A 22,732-nucleotide genomic window follows, 5' to 3' on the forward strand; every position below is an offset into this window, starting at 1 on the left:
CACCGCCCCCCCCCCCCCCTCCCGGGGCGTCTGACTCCCCGGGGAGGGGCGCAACACACCAAAGCAGGGAGCAGGGAAGGGGCTTAGGGCACGTGCCCGAGTTCAGGGGGGTGCAGGCAAAGGACACGACTGACCCCTCCCTGCTGCAGGGGAGGCACGTGCTCTCTTCTGCTAAACAGAGGTAACAAAATAAAATACAAGGAAACTTTATTTTTCAGTTTTACCAAGGTTTTGCTCTGTTTTTTAACTTTTTTTGTTTTGTTTTATGTCTTCAAGCTGTTTATTAGTGGACAAGTCCGGTCAGTTTTTGTATTAAAAAGGATATTGATGGAGGTAGCTTTGTCTCTGTCCTGGCTTTTGCTTGGTCTTGCCTGCACACTCATCTCAGTAAACAAACTCAAAATAAAATTAAAAACAAAAAACTGGAATTCCAGGTGGAGGCAGCAAGCAATGCAGCCAGGTTCTCCGTGTAACAGACATGGCGCTGTGGCCTCCAGTCACTATATACAGAGTCCATCATACATCCCCCTCTCTCCTAAGCACACTCCTTGCTCCAACGGGCTGGCTGCAGAGGAAGGAGTTTCTTTTCCTCCCAGAGACCTGCACAGCAGCTTCCACGGAGGGAAACAGCACCCAGTCAGGAATGTCAGGCAGAGGGGTAGAGTCTGAACAGGGGAGGGGGGTGGGTGGGGGGTCACTTCAGCTTGGCCAAAAGGTCAACAGCACTGGGCCAGGGACTCACTGCTGCTGGGCCACCTGCAGGGCGAGAGAAGATCATCTGAGACTCAATGGGCTGGTCAATGGTCCCTGGCTCCCCCCAGGGAGCCCCCCCCCGCCCCGAGGTACCAGAGGGGGTACCTACTTGTTGGGGAGGTGGTGGTGGAGGGGGCTCGCTGCTGCGGTTGGCCAGCCGGCTGAGGATGTTGCGTTCTGACATCTGGAGGCGCACTGCTACAGGTGGGATACGGGCAATGGTGGCAGGCAAACGAGTCACATCTGCCTTCATGTCACTCAAAAGCTCCTCCAGCTGCTTCAGAACTGGCAGAGAAAGGGACATCGGTTCTGAGGGGAAATGGATGCCCCGGAGGGCGGAGACCAGAGGGGACAGAGATGCTAAACACCTACCCCACCCCTGTTTAACACACGGCGTTACCTTTGTGCAGCACAGCATTGGCTGGTTTATTCCCAGCCATTGACTCCTTGGATAGGTGCTGGTGGCTCTCAGCCAGGCATTCCACCTCCGCAAAGCGCGTGTTCAGAGCCATAGATGGGTGAGATGGGTCTTCTGACATGTTCAGATAGGCAGCTCGCCGCAGCTGCTCCTCTATCACCAGTGCTTGCTCCAGGAGCTGCAAGATAGGGCAGTAATGAGAGCAAGTCTTTCATCAGTTGCCTGAAAACCAGCCTGTTTGCACCTCCAGTCTCCCCTTGATCCAGTTCTCCACTATCTCATGAGGTGAGATTCTGCAGCTGAACCTCCTTCCACCAGCTTCTGTTTATACTGAGTAAAGCCTAAAGAGCCCAAAACAATTAAGGGCTCAAATTAAGCTAGGCCAGGTACACAAGAAAACCAGGCTACATCTAGTTTAACAGACTACCACAAATCCTCTAGGATTCTCATTCCTCCTCAGGTTCTTTTTAAAGACCAAGCTGTCTGCTATTTTACTCTGCCTGTATGGAGCAAAGCAGGTGGAGTTTTTACTTTGAACCCGAGTGAGAAGTATCCCATGCTACTTATAAGGAAGTCTAAAAACTGTTACGCCTGTCAGGGAAATTTGGAGAAAACAGTCTGAGTGCTGTTAGTGCAGGACTGATCAGCTGAATTGCCCCACTACACTGAACTGCCCCAAGACTGAGAACAACGTGGCTTGTTTTAGGGTTGGTCTTAAATGGCTCCCAGAATTAAGCCCCCAAACAGGCCGAGGCAGAGACTGAAGGCAACGCATTCACCGCTCCTTACAGCATTTCTGACCACGCCAGTGGGGCTGGCGCACACCAAGCAGATATTGCAACAGAAACAGCCACTTGACCCTTAAGCCTCCTGCAAACCAGTTGTTCAATAAACACCTGGAGAAAGCACTGAACCAAGCTCCGCAGCACCATCTCCAGAGCAAAGGGAGCTCCTATCACACAGCTACTGCATGATCCCAGGAAATAAGTGCTCCCCCCACCAAAAAGCACTGCAGAAGCCTTTGCTTTTTTATCAGAAACTCAAGACAGCAAGCTCTTGTTCTCAGAGGTCCAGCTGGCTGAAAGGCACTTATCACACTGAAGAGAAATCCTTACCTTAAATCTCCTTGCCAAGAACTTATTCTTTATTTCCAGGAAGTTACCCCTGTTCATCTCGCCCTTGAAGGGTTCATTGAGGATGGCGTAACGTGGATCATTCTGAATATCCTGCCAACGGGCATAGCCATGACTGAGATGGGATGAGCTCAGGCAAACAAAGGCAGCGAGAACAAGGGAATACACAGCCCAGGCAGATACAGTTCTCAAGAGGGGGTGGGGAAAGGGGGTGCAGAGAGGGGAGGAACAGAAGCCAAGGAAGAGGAATGACAACTATGTCCTGCTAAGTCTTAACTATGCTGGCAGGAAACTCCTCCTCCCACCATCACTTTCACTCTTGTGAAAGGAGATAAAGCACTCTCTCAGTTAATGTACTCCAGTCAGACCCAGGACTGTCACCTTCACCATAAGTTCATGTACAAGGGGGGAGAACTGGTCCGTCAGGGTAAGGATACTTGATAATCCCAGCAAGAAGCCAGTAGTCGTGACGCCGATGCCAGATCTCATAGGTCTTCTTTGTGACAGTTGCAGCCCGCTCTTCATTCTGCCACAGGGAGTGGAGTTCTGGAAAGGCAAGAGACACCGTAACAGTTGAAAGTTATTTCACAAACACAAGCAGGGGCACATAAAGAAGCTCAAACATACAGATTTCTCATACCAGTGAAACCGCCATCTGCTATGTTGAACATGAAGCGCTGCTTTACTGCCTTCTTGTGCCTTTCATCTACTGACTCTTTCAGCATCTCTCCATTCTGCAGCATCACCACATCTCTCTTATCGTCATCCTTTTTCTCATCTGTACACACAGGAAATTTTTAGAAAGAACATGGCAGACACCACAGCAAGCTGACAGACAGCGGTTCCCCATCTCAGCCCAGAAAGCAGGTAGAACAACTTTTGTGGTGCCTTTCAGCTGGCTACCAGGGTACTGTAAAAACTACCAACAGAAATGGGATCCTTGCAGGAGAGGGGTTAAGGAAGAGAATGGAATTATTGTGACTCGCCTTTTTCATCCAGAGTGATTATAGGAGGTTCAGGGGCATTCTCAATAGGTGCTCTGTCTTCCACTTTCTCCAGGTCAGCTGCAGGAGAGAAGGGGAACATGAGACATAGGGGAACATGGCAAATCCAAGGTCTTGTTCTTCAGCCTGTGAAATTTAATACCATTCCCTAACTCCCTGTTCAAAGTCCTGGAAGAGCCCCACTGGTTATCTACATTTACATCTGTTTCTTCAGGATGAATTGCTGAAGCAAAGACAATGCAGCTTTAGGAAAGCTTGAGGGGGAGGGGCACATATCACCGTTTAAGGTGTTAAACAACCTCCCCCAGAGATACCTTTGCTTTCTACTTCCATTGGCTCATCTGGTCTTTCCTTCACTTCTGGCTCCTCTACTTTTTTTTCATCCGCTTCTGCAGGGTTCACCGGGGATTTTGCTTCCTGTGGCGGTGTCTCCACAGGCTGGGTGCACTGCTAAGGACAGAAATCAATGAGAAGCGAGGTAAAGCAGTGCCTGGAAAAAGATGATAGTCACAGCAGTTTGGAAAGCAAAAATGCACAAAACTGTCAGGCCAATTCTGAGAACCAGAGAGTTATCTTTAACTATCATTCCAAGAACTCACCTCTGCCTCAGCTGCTGAACAACACGAAGAGGGGGCAGAAACAGAGACATTTGCATGAGGCAAACAAGCATCCCAACACTCACCTCCATCGGGACCTCTGTTTCAGTAGCAGAGGCACCAAGCTCTTTCTCCGGTTCAGATGACTCTCCTTGCTCCTTAGCACTGGTGCCTTCTTCTACCTTTACTCCTTCTTCTGTGTATTCCCATCCCAGAGCAGCACAGAAGGAAAGAAGAGAAGCTATCAGTAAGGTCTTCCCACACTGTTGCCAAGCACACCTCTCCTCTGCTCCCAGAGATTAAGGCCATCAAAGTATGACCAACATCACTCTCTCAAGATGACCTCCCTTTCCCTGCCCACTACAAATGCTAGGTGCTTCTCAACGATGCCAGCTCATCCGAGGAAAGCTAGTGTCCTCTCTTGCCTTTAAGGGCTTGCACATGTCTTTGGCAGCCCTCCTAACACGAGAGTAAGTTGATCTGCGTCCACCCCCAGACCCCACCACCACAGATCCGGTGAGGGGAACAGCCAGGATGAGGTCAGGACGCAGAACTGTGCAAGAGGGGAGCTCTCACCAGCTGGAGGGACAGGGGCAGGCGTATTGGGCTGCGTGTCCCCTGGTGTTGAAGGAGTTGGAGTTTTCGGAGACGGCGAGCTTGGCTGTGAAAGTTTCTTGTTCTCTTCTATCTCTGCCAGCTCTGGCATACTCCAGCGGCCATTCACATGCTCAAATTCCTGCACCTACACGAGGAGGTGAGAAAGACTTTAACACTGCAGGAGTTGTACAACGCTTGTCCTCAAACCAGAAGAGACAGACCACTTGACATGCAACAAAGGCGTGAAAGGAGAGGTACCTCACTAGTTCAGGACCCTGGTTCAGCTCAGCACTACAAGTTGTACAGAGAGCAAAAGCCACATCGCTCTGCTAGGCACCTACCTTTTTGCGTATAAGTGACATGACCCCAATGCGAGTAAGGACATGCTGTCGAGAAAGACCTTCCCGTGGGACCCCATCTGCAAAGGTCTCTGCACCATCAGCTCCAGGTTCACATAAGTGGCGCATGAACAGCGAGACATAAGCCCTGGAGCAGTTAACAGACAAGCAATTAAACTATAAACTGGCTTAGCTGTAGACATGTTATCAGAGCCCTTCCAGTAACATAAGGGAAGTCACCCCAAGACTCCTAACCCATAGGAACACAAGCCCTGGGGTTCCAGGCTGCATCAAGGGAGTTTCCCAACAGAATTACTAGGTGTATAAAGGACACACAGCTGACTCAGGCTTGAGCCCAAAACAACCATAAGCCCAAGAAGGACTCTGGGAGAGTATTCATAACTTGCTTGCATGGCCATGCTACTCCTCTAACAGCATTTGCTTTTTATGACCAATGGGTCAAGTCCAAGGAAGAACAGCTAGGAACAACACCCTGGTCTCTCCCAGCTTATACATCAGCCCCTCACTAAAAAATTGAACTAATACATTAAGGAAACATAGTCTCTAAGGAAGTGCCAGAAAAAGCCCCATTCTTACTCTTCCCCAAAGAGTCTACATGTTGCCCATCTTCCATCCCTGCCTAACGCAGACTCACTTGAACTCTTTCTCTGACTTGCCACGGAGGTCCCGAACAAGCCACTGAGTGGTGAAGGCATCCTGAGGTGGCATTCCATAGCGCATGATAGCATTGAGGAAGGCTTTCCGCTGGCGGGCATTGAAACCCAAGACCTAGAATGGAGAAGACAGATACGGCAAGAGCCATACAGAAGCAGCTGGGATGCAAACACCTACACTGGTACTACCTACCTCAATGTTCCCTCCCACACGGGCAAGTAAGGGAGGCAGAGGCTTATCCTTATCATTTCTCAGGCCTTTGCGGCTAGGCCGACGAGCTGCTGAAGAGAGAAATGCAGCTAAGGAGGAGAGACAATGCACAGCATATTGTTGTGTGAATATTTCCCTTGCAGAACAGCACCACAAAGTGTATAAATCCCCAAATCAAGCCCCACCTGTTCCCACGCTCAGAGAAAGTGACCCAGGAACTCTGGCTTCACCAGAACTTACCTTCAGACCTCTCATCAAAGTCCTCGTCTCCTTCTTCAGAAGCAACTGAATAGTCTGACTGATTATCTGACTGGTCATCCTGCCAGTCTGAAAGAAAAACAGCACGTGAGCCTGAGACGCTACTCCGTCACTTCCCAGCAACACATACTTACACCTATTTCTCCCTCAGGTTCCTGTGGATTTGTACCTCTATCCTCCTGCGAGCCATCGTTGTAGTTAACTTGCTTGCGAATACGCTTGCCCTTGCCCAGATTCCTGGCCAGATCCTCCTGCTGCTGTTCATAATGGTGACGCAGCAGTTTCTCCCAGTAATCAGGATCCACCGATTCCTCCTGCTTAATGATCTCCCGTTCAACCTCCTCTTCCTCCTGTCAGACAGGTCACAAATTTCAGAGCCCTACGCTCCAAATCCCAACCTGTCTGAGCAGATATATGCCTGCTTGCCCTTAAAAACATCAGAGCTCAGTTTACTTAACTGATCCTACTTTGTTCAGCAGAAGATGCTAGCTGACATCTACCTCATACTCACCCCCATCTCCTCTTCACGAACCACATACTGGGCCACCTTGAAGGAGCTGAGATACTCATTCATGCCCTGAAGTTCTGTATCTTCTGTTTCATCCTGGTTCCGATCCAACAGACGCTCAATTGCTTTGTCATCGTAGTGGATGACACTGCTGTCCTCACCTTCTTTGTTATCCCCTGAGGGAAGAGCACAGGCACAGCTGCTGTGTGGATCTCGAGGGACTAGGGAAGGGAAAGCCACCCTAGACCTCTTCGTAGACCTATAGTTAGCACTGTGCCTACAGCCACTTGCTAAACATGGAGACAGACCTCCCCACCTCCTTCAGTTCTACTCCCAGGCACTCACCCCCCTCAGTAGCCTCATCCTTGAAGAGCTCTTCAGTGCCAAATTTGAGAATGTCATCAAGTTCCTGTTTGGACATGGAGCCTGTCTTGGAGCCCAACCCTGGTCTCACTACCAGATGAGTTAGCATCATTTTCTTCTTGGCCACCTGAGTGATACGCTCCTCCACTGAGGCCCTTGTCACAAAGCGGTATATCATCACTTTCTTGTTCTGTCCAATTCTGTGTGCACGACTGAAGGCCTAAAAGAGAGATGTGCTCTGAACAGTCTAGAGTTACACAAGTAGTAGTCTGATACACTCCACCTACCTCCACAAGCTTCCCAGACACCCTCATGTCGGCTCTTAACATTAGCAAAGGCTGGGCCCTGGAAGAACCCTCCACTACTTCACTTCCCATCTCTACCCATCCTCGCTGCTCTAGTTTTGCGTATTTCTAGAAGGGAAGTCTCACATTCCTTCACTCCTCATGATAGTTTCATTTCCTTTCTTCCTCAGGATTGCTCCATAGTGAGTGGTCTTGTTCAGACTCACCTGGATATCATTGTGGGGGTTCCAGTCTGAATCGTAGATAATCACAGTATCTGCTGTGGCCAAGTTAATGCCAAGACCCCCAGCTCGAGTCGAAAGCAGAAAGCAGAACTGCTGAGCACCAGGAGCTTAGGTAAAAAGGAGAGAATAAAAGTAATCAAGGGAGAGCGCATTACTCAAACGAGGCTTTGTGTCAGACCCACATCACCTGACAGGGAATCACTACTAATTTAAGATTCCAGGACAGCAACAATAGACTTGGGCCACGACAATCCCATGTCAACTGCTAAGCACATACAAGTCAAGTTCTCCATTTTGCAAAGAAAGTAGGAGACTCCATACCATTGAAGCGATCAATAGCCTCCTGACGCATGTTCCCTGTGATTCCTCCATCAATCCGCTCATATTTGTACCCTTCATGTTCCAAAAAATCTTCTAGAAGGTCCAACATTTTAGTCATCTGCGTAACAGAAAAACACCCCACAGAAGAGTGAGGGTCAAGGGGATACCAGATCAACAAGCTCTTCTCAAAAAAGAATGCCTAGTCTCAAGGTTTTCCTCCCATATACCTGAGAGAATATGAGTACCCTGTGACCTCCTTCCTTGAGGTTCTTCAACATCTTCTGGAGCAGCAACAGCTTTCCAGAGGCTCGAATAAGAGCACTACCGTCATACATGCCATTCGGCATTTTTGGAGCTTCCTAAGAAGAGAAAAGAAAAGGTGTAAAAGGGGTGGGGTGGGATGAGAAAACAGCTTGAAGGGATGCAGCTTGGTCTTAGTCCCTAGCTGCATTGATCAGATGCTGACTCACATCTGGTCATTTAGCTTGGTACAACTGTGCAGCACTAGTTACAGGAAAACATCAGTGCTACCCTGTGCCTCTTCTCTTGCAATTTGACTCCTAGACTCCCTCTTCTTTCTCATGACTCAGTCCCTACTCTTACTGTCTTCACCATCTTGCATGAGTCACAAGATAGCTCCTACCTGTCACACAAAGGTACTGGAACAGCCTTCCAGCATGTTGGGTTTACATAAAAAACAGGATGAAAAAAAAAACAGAATAAAAAAAAAAAAACAGAAGCAGAAAGAAAGGGAATCCCTCCATGCTTTGCTAGGGAGCTAACTAGCCCCCTGATAACAGCCAGCAGGGAATTTGTTTGTACAGAGTAAGTGACTGGACATACCATAGCAGCTACAGGGAAGAGGTAGGGGTGGTTACAGCATTTCTTCAGATCCATAACAACATTGAGCAAGGAGACTTGGTTACCACCACCCCGTGCATTCAGTGCCTCAAAATTTCTTGTCAAAATGTATTTATAATATTTCCTGAAAAGAAAAAAAAACAAACAAACAACTCAGACACCCCTCACGAGAACGACTAACATACTCTCTTGCTAAACTCTGCACAGCTCCTGGCACTACCTGCCAGCTACCCAGGCTCTGCCAGTGGCATTCACCATCTCTTCCTCCCTTACACCAAAGCACAGGAATTAGTCCTCCCTCTGCTACAGTGGCAGCAGGAAAACTTCCTCCAACCCACTGTGCAGAAAGCCCTATAGTGAGGATGAGGCTGTTTCAGCATCCCCTTTGAAACAGCAGGACAGAGCAACATCAGTTCAACAGCAGGTGCTCTCTTCAACCTCACACTCACTTCTGCATGGGGCTCAACTCCACTCTGACAATGAGTTCAGTCTTAGATGGCATATTCTTGAAAACATCAGCTTTGAGACGCCTCAGCATGTGTGGGCCTAGCATGTCATGCAGCTTCTTGATCTGATCTTCCTTGGCAATATCTGCAAACTCTTCTAGGAAGCCCTCCAAGTTACTGCAGAGAAACAGACACTCAGCAAAAGCCACAAAGGAAAAAGAGCAAAAACAACACTGAAGGGGGTAGGAGTGACAAGACAGACAGGCTGACTTGCACTGCAAGACATACTGGAATCTCTCTGGCGTCAGGAAGTTCAGCAGGTGGAACAGTTCTTCCAGGTTGTTCTGCAGGGGAGTTCCTGTAAGCAGCAGCTTGTGCTGGAGGGAGTAACCATTCAGCACACGGAAGAACTGGGAAGTAGAAAGCAGGGAAGAAGTGGTGGAGAAAAAAAAAAACAACAATACACAAACATGTCAAAGGCTTATTAAGTCATAGGCCTACAAAAAAAATTAACTTATCCTAGGGGAAAAAAAAGCTGACACCAAGCTAGGGTTCAATTTAGATCACATCAGCTGTTTGGACAAGAGCTCCAAGTATTCACATTCCAGTCAGGGTCACTAGACTGATCTCATTTGGATCATTGCTCTGCATAGCTAAAACACAACTACAGCACATCCTACCAGCACCTGATGATGGCTTGTAGGTTTCCTCTGCTCTTCTAAGTTACAAGCTCTTTCAAGACCACCAATCATTTCCAGTCTGCTATACTATGTATTTTTTCTTGCTAAATTAGCGTTCCACATTCCTACAACTACTCTGCCTTGAGAATTCTAGAAATAGCTAAGTCACTCTTCCTATTCATATCAATCCTGGCAATCTTCCAGAGCTGGGAGCAAGCTGAGGAGAAAGAGAGCTTAGGGTTTGCCAATGTGCCTTTAAGATAATTTGTGCTGGTTTTCACAACAATGAAGTAATTCCAGGCAGAGGGAGTGAACAGTTAAAAGTACTGAATTGAAAGACACGAATGTACCATGTTCACCAGCACAAACTGACAATAAAGCAGTAATTTATTTGTAAGCTCAGCGATATCTTTGCTTATTTTACACTTAACATGACACCAGGTCAAACTTAATGGAAGTAGCTTTTACTATATGACAAACAAGAAAAAACAAACACAAAACATATGAGAAACCCACCATGAGTTATGGCTTGGCTATCACACCAGAAGGATCCTTCTAGTGGCCTGCATGGGGATTTATCTCTACTTTGTTATAGGCAGAAAAACATTCTCAGTTTGAAATCAAATATGGAAGTTAGTAATTATATCTGCAAAACTTTAGTAGATAACCTGAATCTGTCAAGAAGCATCTGACCCTTCTTCCAGCTAAACACCCGAACCTGTCCTTACAAGACAGGAAGCTGCTCTAGAAAAAGGCACATTTAATGGTCTTGGTGGATAACTGATTGTAACTATTAGTCATAGTGTAACCTTCAGCCTTTACATCCTTTTTCAATTAATAGTAAGCATTCATTACTACTTCCAATAATGTCAACACCGAGCATAGAACGGTGTCCAGTCTTAGTGCCTACAATAAGAAGAGATCTGCAAACTGGACTACAAGCACAGCCGTAATGTCATGGAAAGATGCCTCATACAAAGACACAAAAAGCTTTAAAAAAAAGAAATCAAGAGACAATTTTGTCTTGCGCAGTCTCCAAGAACCTATAAAACCAGGATTTCCAGTAACAATTGTTTTTAGTGTACCAACCACTAGAATCCAGCTGAAGACAGACAAATCAATACCTGAATTAAGGCAGCACAAGGGCTTAAGGAGGAGCTGGATTAAGAAAGTACAGTCAACTACTGAATTCAAACAGGCTTAGTTAAGGTGCAGCCTCAATATAAAAGCAGCTAAGTGGCTTTCAGCATCTACCCAGGTGTTTTTGAACACCTCTGCCCACCTCTCCCATTTCTGCGAGTTCTGCTACAGAGCTGGGTGAATACAGAGCAAGCCTACTCTGGAAGCAGGGCAATTTTTGCTCGTGTAGCTTGTTTTATGCTCAGTACGGTAAACCTTTCCAGAACAGAGGTGGTGCAGATATATGATCTGCTTTCAGAGAAGCCAGGTTCTATTTGAGAGCAACAACAACCACCAGGTTTTTCTGTTTTCCAGTGTACACCAATTGCCAATTCACCCAGAGAGAAAGCCGTTTTAACCAGTGACATGTATAAAAGTGAAGTCGTTGCCAGTGATAATCAATCTCCAAGTGAAGGCTGTTTATTTTTTTTTCCCAATAACAAATCAAATTTACTATTGAACAAATGACTAAGAGTTGGCAGACAAACTCATGCGCTTAGGAGCTGCTATCTGAACACTCTCTGTCCATTCCCCCCTGCAACACATGCCACACCTAGAAACCACCGATGCTTCTCTGTACCTTCGACTGATTGTTCTTCAGTCTGTGAGCTTCATCCACAATGAGACAGGCCCAGTCGATAGAGCCTAGTATGGCCATATCAATTGTGATTAGTTCATAGGACGTGAGAAGCACGTGGAACTTCACAGCAGCCTCCTTCTGCAAAGGAAAAGGACGAACAGGGTAACAGGATAGGGGAATGCCACAGGACAAAAGCAGAAGATACATCAAGTTATTCTGACGAGCCCTGGTCAAACAGCACATCAAAAAATTTTCATACCAAGTTTCCCGTCACAAGATTCAAAATGCTATCCAAACCGTTCCAGTCTTTTAATCCCCCACTACTCTCTTAACACATCTAAGTCTCCTCAGCCCCCTCAGTACCCATTACTTCTGAACAGTTGCCAAATATTCTAACAAAGAAGTTTAACAAACAAGCAGCAAATAGAGGCACGTTAGAAAAATGAGATTTGAAGCAGAGTGGCTCATCAAAAAGTCAGCTAAGACTTAAAAAGATAAGCAGTTTATCATGGAACTTTAAATTACTGCTAGTACTTAAGGCAGCTCAATTTCAAGGGAAGCAAAGGATTCTTATCTGTCACCGGAAAAGCTTTGAGCTCCCATCTTGCTTTCACTGGGAAGACTGAAGTTCTACAAGAACTAGCCACCTAGATCAGGCTCTTCCTTCCTGTCAGCCAGTTCCTCAGAAGATTAAAAAGTTCATGCTTTTTTGGTATGTTTGTCCTTTTCATACAGTAGCGATTCTGACATTGACTTAGATCTGTAGAAATGATGCACAACTTCACTGATTAAGTAGAAGAGATAGAGGGACTTGCCTACAGTCATTACCTTAGTTAACTCTTTTTCCAGAGCTAAATTAGTTCAGACTGTTTAAACACCTACTAGTCTAGAGCAGGAGCCTAAACACCCACTAGTCAGCAATTTGCAGTTATTTCCCCCTGGAAACTGCAAGTATAATCAGTTCCTAGGGACATCAGAGTATCTGAACCTCAACTGCCAAAAGCCAGTCTAGTGCATCTGTTCCTTCAGTTCAGGCTTGCATTACAGCAGAGTTCTGTACCTTCATTCTAGATGCTTTTTTGCCTCCACGTATGGCATTATCCTCAAAAGTGAACTCGTTCTCACGGATGATGGCCCGGCTGTCTTTGTCCCCCACATAGGTCACTACATACATATCTGGGGCCCACATCTCAAATTCTCGCTCCCAGTTGATGATTGTGGACAGCGGGGCACTCACCAAGAAGGGACCCTTTGAGTGGCCCTACAAACAGAGTTGGTAAGAGCATCAGACGAATGCAACCACTAACACAGGCAGAATCTCTCTGGGCAGTGATCTCCCAGCTCTCACCTCTTTGTATAAGGAATACAGGAACACAGCTGTCTGCACAGTCTTTCCCAGACCCATTTCATCAGCCAAGATTGTATCTGTGCCCTGAGCCCAAGAGAAGCGCAGCCAGTTCAGTCCTTCCAGTTGGTAGGGATGCAAGGTCCCCCCTGTTACATCGAGGTACTCCGGTTGCCGGTCATATTTCACTGTGGGCTACAGCAGAAAAAGGAAGAGTTGAGATCGTTTACCACAGCTAGACAGCTACCAGACTCCTCTTCCTAGTCACCCATATATTCCCTAGTGCAGATGAAACTTCACGTGACAACCAGACTAGCACCAGACAAAATTCCCAAATGGCCAAAAGGCATCCACCGGAAAGTTTTGTGCATTTTTGTTTGGTTGGTTTGGGTTTTTTTAATAAAACCCTTTTACCAAGAGCCAGTCAGTGTCTGACCTGACAGACAAGGCAGACCTTTGTCTGAAGGCTCCGTAACCCACTGGCTCTTTGGGCCAGGAAGGACCTCTAAATCACACGCTTTTCACTCTTCAGCTTCCTATTCACCTGCTCCCTCCCCAAAATAAGCAGCTGTATCAGATGGCTCCTAAGCAATAAACAGTAACTTACATCTACTGTGGGAGTCTCAGGGGGCCTTTCCAGTTTCCGCATCTTCACTTTCTTTAACTTCTTACCAGGCCTGCCCTCTTCACCTCTCATCAGCTCCCTTTGCAGAGACAGTCCCAAGAATGTGCAAGTTTAGTGGCTTTTGTAACAGATCAAAGAAAAACTATTGCCAAGAGTAGGAGGGCAATCACCCAACCCAAACAGGCTCAACAGAACAGGGCTGGAACCCTCATGAACTGGCAGAGACACACAAGGTCCCTGCCCAAAGGAATAAGGAATCAGCAACAAGATACTGCTTGGCTATCTCCATATATTAATCCAGCCAGTGCTAGGAGCTGATGCACTCCAGTATTTTCTCTTGAGGCAAGGGAAAGGAACACAACCTCTAGACACTCCTCTTACCTGTGATTCCAGTAGGCTTGCTTGTAGAGGTCATAATCTTGGATATCCACATCTTCGCTTTCCCAGGATGCCTGGTCATAGGGTAGGTCTCTCCATTTAATCAAATAGTGGACGTTTCCCTTCTTATCCACACTGTTGAAGAAACCAGTAAGTCTTAAGCACGGTGAAATGACAGTGTTCACCCAATCCCCTCAAATGGGAGGGAAGGAAAAGATCCCTTAATGAAGCAACAGAAACAGAACGTCGTTTGTCATCCCAACAACAGAACTCCCACTGTTTCTCCCAGTCATATTGCACTTGGTTCATCCACTCTCCCTTAACCCTGGACTTCAGATCTTTGTTGAAAATCCTCTTTGCTACTCCCCCTACCTATGATTAAGGATCCTGTGGATCATCATCCACTCAGGCTTGATCCCATATCTATAGAAGCGCTCCTCCATCTCAGCATATTTGGGGTCCTTGTTTTTTCTCTTCCGGCTTTTCTCCTCTTCCCCTCCGAAGTCCCCTGAGGGTGGCTCATCCATATCATTTTTGCGTTGATAGTTACGAAACATGACCTGGCAGTGCAGCTCCAGCTGGAGTCAGGACAGAAGCAGTTAGTAGGTGTTTTCCCCTCAGCTATCCGAAGTATCTCCCCCCACAACTATCCACCCTTATGACACTGTTGAGTCCTCCACTCACCTGCAACTCCGACACCCAAGAGCAGTGCCAGTAGGACATGCCCTGCCATTTGACAAAGAACTGCCTTTCAGGCCGACCCTCCAGCGGCTTAGGGGGAGGAGCATTAGGGTCTGCATCAGGTGGACGTGGTGGCGGGGGGCCAACTGGGGGCTGACCCCATTTCCAGATCAAGATCTTCTGCACCTTTCCTTTTAAAGCTGGGCACTGAAAAGTTATTAACAGAGCCTGTTACATCAGAGGGTACACATTCTAACACACAAGTGCTGAGGAGCAGAAACACACAGTTGCAGCTCTCTTCCTTAGTTATAGCTTTACTGCACAGATGGAATTTGCTTTTTGGACTTGGAAGCCTTCATCCCCTTATCCAGTGTTTCTTGAGATTTCTCCAGTTTGCCTTTTTTTCTAGGACTCACAAACACCAAACTGAATTCAGCAGCTCAATTTAGTTGTCTCCCTAGGGCCACACCAATTCAGGAATTCTACATGAAACAAATTGCTAGGCTTGATGAACCCAGTAATCCGTCCCACCCCAACTCCACTGGAAGTTTGTACAGAAAGTATTTTGCTGTAGAACTATCAGCCCAGTACAGGGATGTATCCTGAAGCAGCCTTTTTACTCATCATCTTAAAAGTCCTTATCACTCAATGAAAGCACCTAACACTGTTTCTAATGCTTCATTTCAAGAACTTCCTGGAAAAGTGTGACATTTTTCAAAACCATCTACTAGGAAAGGGCTTGGTGTTACAGAGCTAGCAGTCCAAAAAAACCTGTTTGGCTCAGCATCAGTTTAAAGTATTTTTTTTAAGCACTGAATTTGATTGCAGTCATTCTCCTGCTACTACATATGTACAGGATCCGAGAAAATTGAGCCTTGGCATCCTGGATCCAAAACTGCCCAACTGCTCTGCACATGGGCAAAACCCATGAGACTCAATGGCTTTAATCCTGTCCCTTTCTGCTGTCTGGAAGAAGCAGCCAACTGACAAGGCGCAATCCAGCTACAAGCCAGGCCTTGACGTTTTATGACAAAAGTGTGAGAGGAGATAGTCTCTGGAGAAGACTGTTTCTGGGAAAAGGTGATGATCCAAAGGGATTACATCTATCATCTCTTGTAGCGACAGGAGAACAGTACTAGCAGAAACTCACAGTGCAGCGAGGACATAGCCACTCTCCATTGGGAATCTCTGGCAATGGGGGATTCAGACAGTGGATGTGATAGGATGAAGGACAGGCATCACAGCACAGCAGCTCTCCTCCATCCTTGCAGACTCTACAGAACTCCATATGGTGGTCATCCTCTTCCTCAGCATCCCCCACAACATCCTCCAGGATTTCCTCACCTTCAGAGTTATCCTCCTTTGCCTCCCACTGAATACCCTCTTTTTCCTATAGTAGAGGGAAATCAGAAAACCAAAGTCACATTATTTTATTACCGCAGAAGAGCAGCCCCAAGTCACTTGACACCCTCCTCCGTGATCTCTTTCTCACACAGTCTGGGTGAACCCAGTACTCACACAGTGCGGGCAGCTCCATTTGCCCTCTGGGGCTTTCTCCATGTCTGGGTCCAGGCAAACCATGTGGTAGGCACGAGGGCAGGTATCACACAGAATAATCTCTCCACCCTGCTGGCATACCTCACAGTAGTCCTGGTGATCAGTCTCATAGCCATCCACAGCCACTGTGGAGTCCTCCTCACCTGCAGAGGGTGGTGAGGAGTTACAGCAGTACAAGCCACAGGTACAGGCTTCCTACAACAAGGGAGGGCACTCTCCCAACAGCCTGCATAGTAATACAGAGATCCAGAATCCAAAACTCTTGCTCTATCTAAGTAAACAAGGCAAGAAGCAAGAGCTGGAACAGGAGTAAAACAAGTCCCGTAAAACTGTGCCTCCTTCCACCCATTAAATTAAAGGTGTAGTTGAGGCCAGGAAAACTCAGTACTGCCTGTTGCCCTACCAAGGTGCAAAAGAACTCCTCAAAACCCTTTCCTTATTACAAGTAGTATCAGGTTCTTCCTCCATGAAGAGTTCCCCTCCCTCAAGTACACTGTTAAATATGCAAATTCTGCACATACATTCCCCTAATCTTTCTACATGCTGTACTTCTGTCTCCAACTGACAGCAAACATCAATACCTTTCTTTTTCTTTTTCCCAGCTTTGAGTTTTTTGCGACTGCGGCTACTACGGCTTGTAGATCCATCTGAAACAGAGTAGCTGTTGATGCTGGCATCATCAAAGTCTGACTCCACATCCAGATCATCATCTTCACTCTGCGATAGGCAAGAAAAAAAAACAGCTATACTACTTCAGGCACATGTGTTGAGGGTGGCAGACACATCCTAGCATCTTTAGCACATCACCAGCTCTTTAGAAGGTCAAGAAAGGAGTTCTTAAAAGATCACTTACTGATGACCTTTTACGCTTGGAACCAAATCCTCCCAGTTTGATCTTCAAAGGTGCCACCTTCTTTGTTTTAGGTTTCTTGATATCAGGAATACGAGGACTGGCCTTTGGCTTCCGCCGGGCATTGGGTCCTGGGAACAGAGAAGCCTGGGAGTCAGAAAGACTACTGCCTTGACACCTTCGCCTTCTGCCATCCCGCCAGATTCTTCATCTCACCTTTGCCCTCCTTTGTCTTGGCTTTCCTGAGCGGCACATCTACAGGGGGCTGCGGCAGGACAGCATCCACATTTGTCACCATGCTTTCCACCACTGCAACAGCTGCAGCTGCAGCAGCTGCCACAGATGCACCTGAACTCCCCTTGAAGGGGTTGTTCGTGCTAAACTCCCTCCATTTGGCTCCCAGTACCATCATCATCTTCGACACTGCTATTTTAGGGTTCTTGGCTGCAATAAGTGGCCTGTGTACAGTTAAGGAAGGAAGAGTTACCCAACCACACTGAAATCTAGATCATTATTCTGCCCCTCCACCACCCTGCTCAGCACCTCTAGCTCAAACTACATTCCTTTCTAATCTTTGATCTCAAGAGCCAATGAATCTCTCCACTCCCATCCCTCACCTTGTGGAGGATGCAAATGCTCAGGGGCTTGGAAAGTGAGACAGAATTTAGCATACTAGGGAAGGGGACTGGGAGTGAGAACTTGCATCATCTCAATCACTGAAAACAAAAGGGATGCGCATCAATTATTTTACCGTTGCTTCAGTTTTTGCTCTAGGTAGGACGCTTGTCTCTAATGTGCCTCGATGTTCCAAAAACAAGGAACCTAGTCTTTGCCTCATGCCATTTTTTTTCCCACTCCAACATCCTTCCAAGTGCAGGCTTGCACTTCACCTGACAAACTGGCTGAAAGCTTTGTAATTGGTGAGAGTGCGGTAATCCTCCTCTGTGAAGACATGATCAATATCCTCCATGCCCCAGTCTTCAAGAAGCTGAGCAGATGACTTCGGCTCCTGTGCAAAGAGAATCACAGCAACTCTGAGAACCAGCTCTAGTTCTGCTCTAGGAAAGAGCAGACCTTCCACACATCTACAAATGACCCAATGAGTCAGGACAGAGGGGCTTTTTTCCCCCCACCATCAACTTATCACTGCCATGAGACATAGTCTTGATATAAGATCAGTGGGGGAGGGAAAAGTCTTTGGATTCAACATATGTGACAGGTGTGTTTAAGGCAGGAGAGGGGAAGGGATGCAAGGTGGGAAAATGGTCAAGTCAAACAGGTCCAGTGGAGGAGAAGGAGACTGAACAGCCCCAACTCCATGTGCTATCACAAATGCAGAGCACAATGATCCCAAAAATCAGATACACGGGAATGAGAACCAGGCAGGCAGGCAGCAGCACAGCTTCTCACCTTTGAGTCATCGTCTTCTTCCTCTTCCTCCTCCTCCTCCTTGCGCTTGGCTTTGTTTTTCTTTTCCTTCTTGGGCCCTAATTTCTTCTTTTTCTTCTTTCCAGGAGTGTAGTCACTGCCCTCACTGTCAGAGCGCAGAACCTCCTCCTCTTCCTCCACAAACTCATTCCCCTCACCAGAGCTGTCCCCCAGCTGGGGAGGGAGGGAGAGAGAAGATCAGGCAGCTGTGAGGAAATACCCTGGATAAGCACTAAACGCCACACTCTTCCCAAGCTCTGGAGGGTTCATACAAAGGATTGCTGCTGTAGGACAACTACAGTAATCACCCTCATGCCCTATATCCATATGTTAAGAGTGTGACCTTAGGCATCCTTTCCCTTACCTCCTTCTTCTGACGCTTGCTGAGTTTGGGCACTTTGGGCTCCTTCAGTTTCTTGGGCTTCTTCTTCTTCTTGATTTTGGGTGTCTCAGCCTCTGACAGAAGCTCTTCTTCTGGCTCTTCTTCAGGCTCTGGTGGGGAAGTGGCAACATGTCTTATTCAAACCCCATCTGTGCACTACAGCATAGCCCACTTCTCACAGAGATTACCCAACTTGTCTACTTCTTGCTACACACAAACACAGAAGCATTTACAACCGCTTACTCTGTTACTGTTCACAACAAATACTAGGAAATCATGTCAGAAGTTATCACTGCACAGGATCTTCCCCCCTGAGCCCCAAACACCACCCATTTCTACAATATTCCTTCTCCAAGCAGAGCTGCGCGCTGATCTTGGGGACCAGAAATTTGCCATAACCAATGACAAGGTGAAAGAGCATGGAATACATGTCCACATCCAAAGATGCAAAATGTTGGATACATTTGAAAACCCGACAAGGATACTGTTTCGGTCCATGAGTCTCCAGGGGAGAGACCACAATTAGGTAACCTCCTCAGCAGTACAGAGCATCCTACAGCCCCGTGCAAAACACAGGCCAGTAAGCCACAGCTTGTCCTCCTCCATAGAAAAGTTGTTACTCAGCAACTCTATTCCCATCCAGATTTGACACAACCTTCCCCAGCCCCTCCCCCCGCACCAGCAGCTAGCAAGCTCACTGCCCAGGCAGAGGAAGGCATGCCAGCTCCCCACCGCCGCCTGCTCCATCTGCGCACCCCCCCTTGCCTGCCTGCCCCCCGGCCCCAGCCAGCCCTCCCCTTTGTGGCACGCTGCGGAGCCTGCCCTCCCCTGCCGCCCCGCCCCCCGCACACAGCCAGAGTCCTCCTTCTCCCTCCAAGGGAAAATGGCCTCCTGACCACAGGAGCTGGGCAGGATGGAGAAAGCCACTGGCCAGAGGAGCTACCGCAGCCAGGGGTGGCGCGGCAGAGGTTGAGCTCTCTGAACCCGGGGTCCTGTGCCTGGCCCCTGCCATATTCCCAACCGACGGATGTCTCTTCACTCCCACAGTCCTGCCACACCGAGTCCTTCAAGGACCCCACCTCTTCTCCTCCCTCAAGGTCTGATATGGAGCCTCTAATGTCCCATCCTTTCCAACACATTACCTAAAGCTCTCCAGTTTGCAGGGATTTAAACATTTTTCTCCACCAAGACTTTTCTTACAAGGCTTACTGACAGTCCCCTTCTGCCTAGTGTTTCAGAGGTGCCAGAAAACCCTGGAGTCAAAGCCTAAGAAAAAATGCCAACCAAACAAAAACACTAAAAGCCCACAACACCATTTTCCCTTTCCAGCTGCAACATTTCTCTTCTACAAGAATACAACACTACAGCATGAGTTAGTAGGAACACTCAAACTTCTCTTACAATCCAGCACATCAGGATAGACATTATTCCTTCCCACAAGGAAGCAGAGAATCCAGATGTAGGTGCAGAACAACTCATCAACAACAGCAGCAGCAACAACAGAAAACCCAAAACAGAAGAGCGTCCAGGGCTCTAAAGTCTCAAGTCGATGATGAGGATGCAAACACGAGGGAAAAGGTAAGGTGCAAAGACTACCACAAAAGCAAAGGTGAGCAAGCAGCAGGGAGAGAGAACCACAAGAAACCTCAGTAATTGGGTGTGGTGATGAAGGAAAGTGGGTCACGCAACAGCCCAGGGCAGTTTGCTCTGGACGTCAGTCGGTCTGAGTTCCCAGACGAAAGCAAGCCAGGCACCCTGCCTTTTCACTTACTACCCCCTTCCCCCTCCCCATTCACGAAATATGAAACTCACAGGCATTTTGGTACCCTGTCAGCCTCGGGCGCTCTGCCTCCACCCCTTACATCTCCTCAAAACACAGGCCCTGACAACCTGCAACGGCTCGGAACAGAGTCAACTCCACCTGACACAAAGTCACAAGCCTTGCGCTTTGAAGTAACCCTAGGACTCAGACATCAAAATAAAAAATGAACATGTGACTCATAGTAAAAATAAATAAATATATCGCATTCCCCAGCACATCGCGCGTTTCCCGCATTGAGCTCGAGAGCGGCACTGCCCTGTGTCACAGGCCTGCCCCGTGGGTTCACTGTACCTGGGTGCTGGGGGATAGCGTTATTCAACAGGATCTCCATCTCATCGTCATCGCTGCCCCCTGAGCATGGGGATGGAGATCCAATGGCCGACGCCATGTCCTCCAATCTGGGGGAGGCCTGGACTTATACAGGGTGTCGTCTTCTTGCCAGCCAAGCCAGTGCTTCAATGAAAAAGAGAAAGTTACAGCAGACCTGAACTCCGTTTTCCCAAGCAATAGTGCTACCCAGAGGATCTATGAGAAAGCTTAGGCAGCAACTTCACTGGATTTGGAGCCTGCGGATCATAGAAAGAGTGGCGGCAAGTATCAGCTTAGAGTTGTGATGAAGCAGGCTCTGAAGACACCAGATATTAAACTGAGTCAGCAGCTCATCCCTGGCGAGGCAGCCAGCACAGCTGTCCTGAGGAAAATCCTCCTGGCCCTGCAGCCGGGCGCCCTCGCTCAGTGCTGCCCACGGCCGGGCCAGGGCAGCGAGGCAGGGCAGGCGGCCGGGCTCGCCAGGGACACCCGCGGCCCGCGGGAGGCTGTCAGCCGGCGCCCGGCGGGGTGGACAGCGGCGGGGCTGGGGGGCACCGGCGGCCCCCAACCCACCCGAACTCGGCGGGCCCACGGCGCCCTGCCACCGCCGCGGCCGGAGCGGGAGGCAGGGAAGCCGGCCGCCGCCTCCTCCGCTGGCAGAGGCCCCACACAAAAGGCAGGGCCGGCTCGGCAGCCCCGCTCGGCTGCCCGCCGCCCCCGCCCGGAGCGGGGCTGCACGGCGCGGGGCGGGGGCGGCGGGGGGGGTACCGGCTCCGAGGCGGGGGCGCGGGGCGGGGCCGGGGAAGTCCGGCTCGCGTGCGGCTGACGGGCCGCCCCCCCCCGGGCCAGGCGGCGGCCGGGGCGGCGGCCGCGGCCGCTCCGCTCCGTGGGGGCGCGGGAAGGTCCTGCAGGGCGGCTGGGCAGGGGCACGGCGAGGCCAGAGCTGCGGCCCCCGGGGGCGGCAGCGCGGCCGGCGGAGAGGGGAGCCGGCCGGCAGGGACCCCCCAAGAGGCGGCGGCAAGGCCCTACCCGCCCTCGTTCCCCTCCCGGCTTCCTCACCCGGTTCCAGACCCTCAGCTCCTCTCTCTCGCTGTCGCTGCTGAAGGGAAAATGGCTCCCGCCCCGGCACCGCCTCTTAAAGGGGAAAAAACCCGGCCAGGCCCCGCCCCGCTCCCGCCTCCATCCCATAATATGCCCCGGGACCCCAGCAACAGACCCTGCCCCCATCTCCCCGGCAACACCCCCCCACCCCCCCCCAACCCGAGACATCCCATAATACTCACCCTCCCCTCAGAACTTCCCACTCACTGCCCAGCCTGGCATCCCATAATAATAACCCCCCCCGCAGGGAACATCCCATAATACGGCCCCCACCGCCGAGAAACATCCCATAATACTCCCCACGCTCGCACCCCTTCGCTCCGGCATCCCATAATACTTCCTCCCCCCCTTCCCGCACCCGGGACCCCGCGCCGGGGCAGGGCGCCCCCTGCGGCGCGGCCCCTCGCCCTGCCATCCCATAATAGGCACGTCCCTCCCGCGGCGGGGAGGGGGGGGGGGGGGGGCGGCACACTGTAGTAACCCCCAGAACATCCCATAATAGTCACACCCGGGACGCACATCCCATAATACTCCTCCCTCCCCCCCCTCCCAGGCAGGCATCCCATAATAGTCGCCGGGAGCCACCGTCCAGGTCCAGCCAGGCATCCCATAATACTCACGGCTGCGCCCCCCCGCCCCGCCACCACTGCCCGCCCCACCGGGGCCCTGCCTGCCGCCCTGCCTGCCCCACTGCGGTCCTGCCCACCCCACCTGCCCGCCACCCTACCTGCAGCTCTGCTGCCTGCCTGGGGCCCTGCCCACCGCCCTGGGGCCCTGCCTGCCCCACCAGGGTCCTGCCCAGAGC

The 22,732-nt window shown here is 49.4% G+C and overlaps 1 protein-coding gene and 1 non-coding gene across 13 annotated transcripts; both read right to left on the reverse strand.

Moving 5' to 3' along the window:
* Positions 1 to 190: 190 nt before the first annotated feature.
* Positions 191 to 22,129, reverse strand: CHD4 (chromodomain helicase DNA binding protein 4). 12 transcript variants are annotated; one of them, XM_055809208.1, is made up of 40 exons: positions 22,110 to 22,129; positions 20,809 to 20,970; positions 18,678 to 18,805; positions 18,296 to 18,487; positions 17,776 to 17,894; positions 17,102 to 17,343; positions 16,889 to 17,016; positions 16,617 to 16,752; positions 15,997 to 16,178; positions 15,629 to 15,868; positions 14,482 to 14,685; positions 14,170 to 14,375; positions 13,801 to 13,932; positions 13,402 to 13,498; positions 12,798 to 12,989; positions 12,510 to 12,710; positions 11,450 to 11,587; positions 9,299 to 9,420; positions 9,014 to 9,187; positions 8,547 to 8,688; positions 7,931 to 8,062; positions 7,704 to 7,821; positions 7,365 to 7,489; positions 6,836 to 7,073; positions 6,494 to 6,666; positions 6,152 to 6,332; positions 5,965 to 6,075; positions 5,707 to 5,813; positions 5,495 to 5,628; positions 4,843 to 4,987; positions 4,481 to 4,646; positions 3,991 to 4,100; positions 3,623 to 3,758; positions 3,291 to 3,368; positions 2,945 to 3,082; positions 2,742 to 2,850; positions 2,287 to 2,419; positions 1,154 to 1,349; positions 863 to 1,038; positions 191 to 756 (listed from the first exon to the last, which is right to left on the reverse strand). In XM_055809208.1, the coding sequence occupies exons 2-40, from the start codon at positions 20,903 to 20,905 to the stop codon at positions 739 to 741; spliced, it is 5,796 nt and encodes a 1,931-aa protein (XP_055665183.1). In that variant the 5' UTR covers positions 20,906 to 20,970; positions 22,110 to 22,129; the 3' UTR covers positions 191 to 738. The 12 variants fall into 12 exon arrangements, with proteins under 12 accessions (XP_055665183.1, XP_055665194.1, XP_055665193.1 ...); XM_055809219.1 differs by lacking the exon at positions 22,110 to 22,129 and adding an exon at positions 21,886 to 22,041 and having other exon boundaries at positions 3,623 to 3,755; positions 5,707 to 5,792; positions 5,965 to 6,051; XM_055809218.1 differs by lacking the exon at positions 22,110 to 22,129 and adding an exon at positions 21,886 to 22,041 and having other exon boundaries at positions 5,707 to 5,792; positions 5,965 to 6,051.
* LOC114011570 (small Cajal body-specific RNA 11) lies at positions 4,315 to 4,453 on the reverse strand. Its single transcript, XR_003553516.1, has one exon. It is a non-coding gene; the product is annotated as a small Cajal body-specific RNA 11 (non-coding RNA).
* Positions 22,130 to 22,732: the final 603 nt, after the last annotated feature.

This window comes from Falco peregrinus, chromosome 6, assembly GCF_023634155.1.
Source record: "Falco peregrinus isolate bFalPer1 chromosome 6, bFalPer1.pri, whole genome shotgun sequence".
Lineage (NCBI taxonomy): Eukaryota > Metazoa > Chordata > Aves > Falconiformes > Falconidae > Falco > Falco peregrinus.

What these genes read in the sequence shown, in the direction of transcription:
- CHD4 (XM_055809208.1), bottom strand. Translation starts at nt 20,905, where the DNA reads ATGGCGTCGGCCATTGGATCTCCATCCCCATGCTCAGGGGGCAGCGAT. An exon ending in CGCTATCCCCCAGCACCCAG is followed by an intron (nt 18,806 to 20,808) that starts GTACAGTGAACC and finishes CTTCCCCACCAG; the next exon opens with AGCCTGAAGAAGAGCCAGAA. An exon ending in AAAAAGCATCTAGAATGAAG is followed by an intron (nt 11,588 to 12,509) that starts GTACAGAACTCT and finishes TTTCCTTTGCAG; the next exon opens with AAGGAGGCTGCTGTGAAGTT.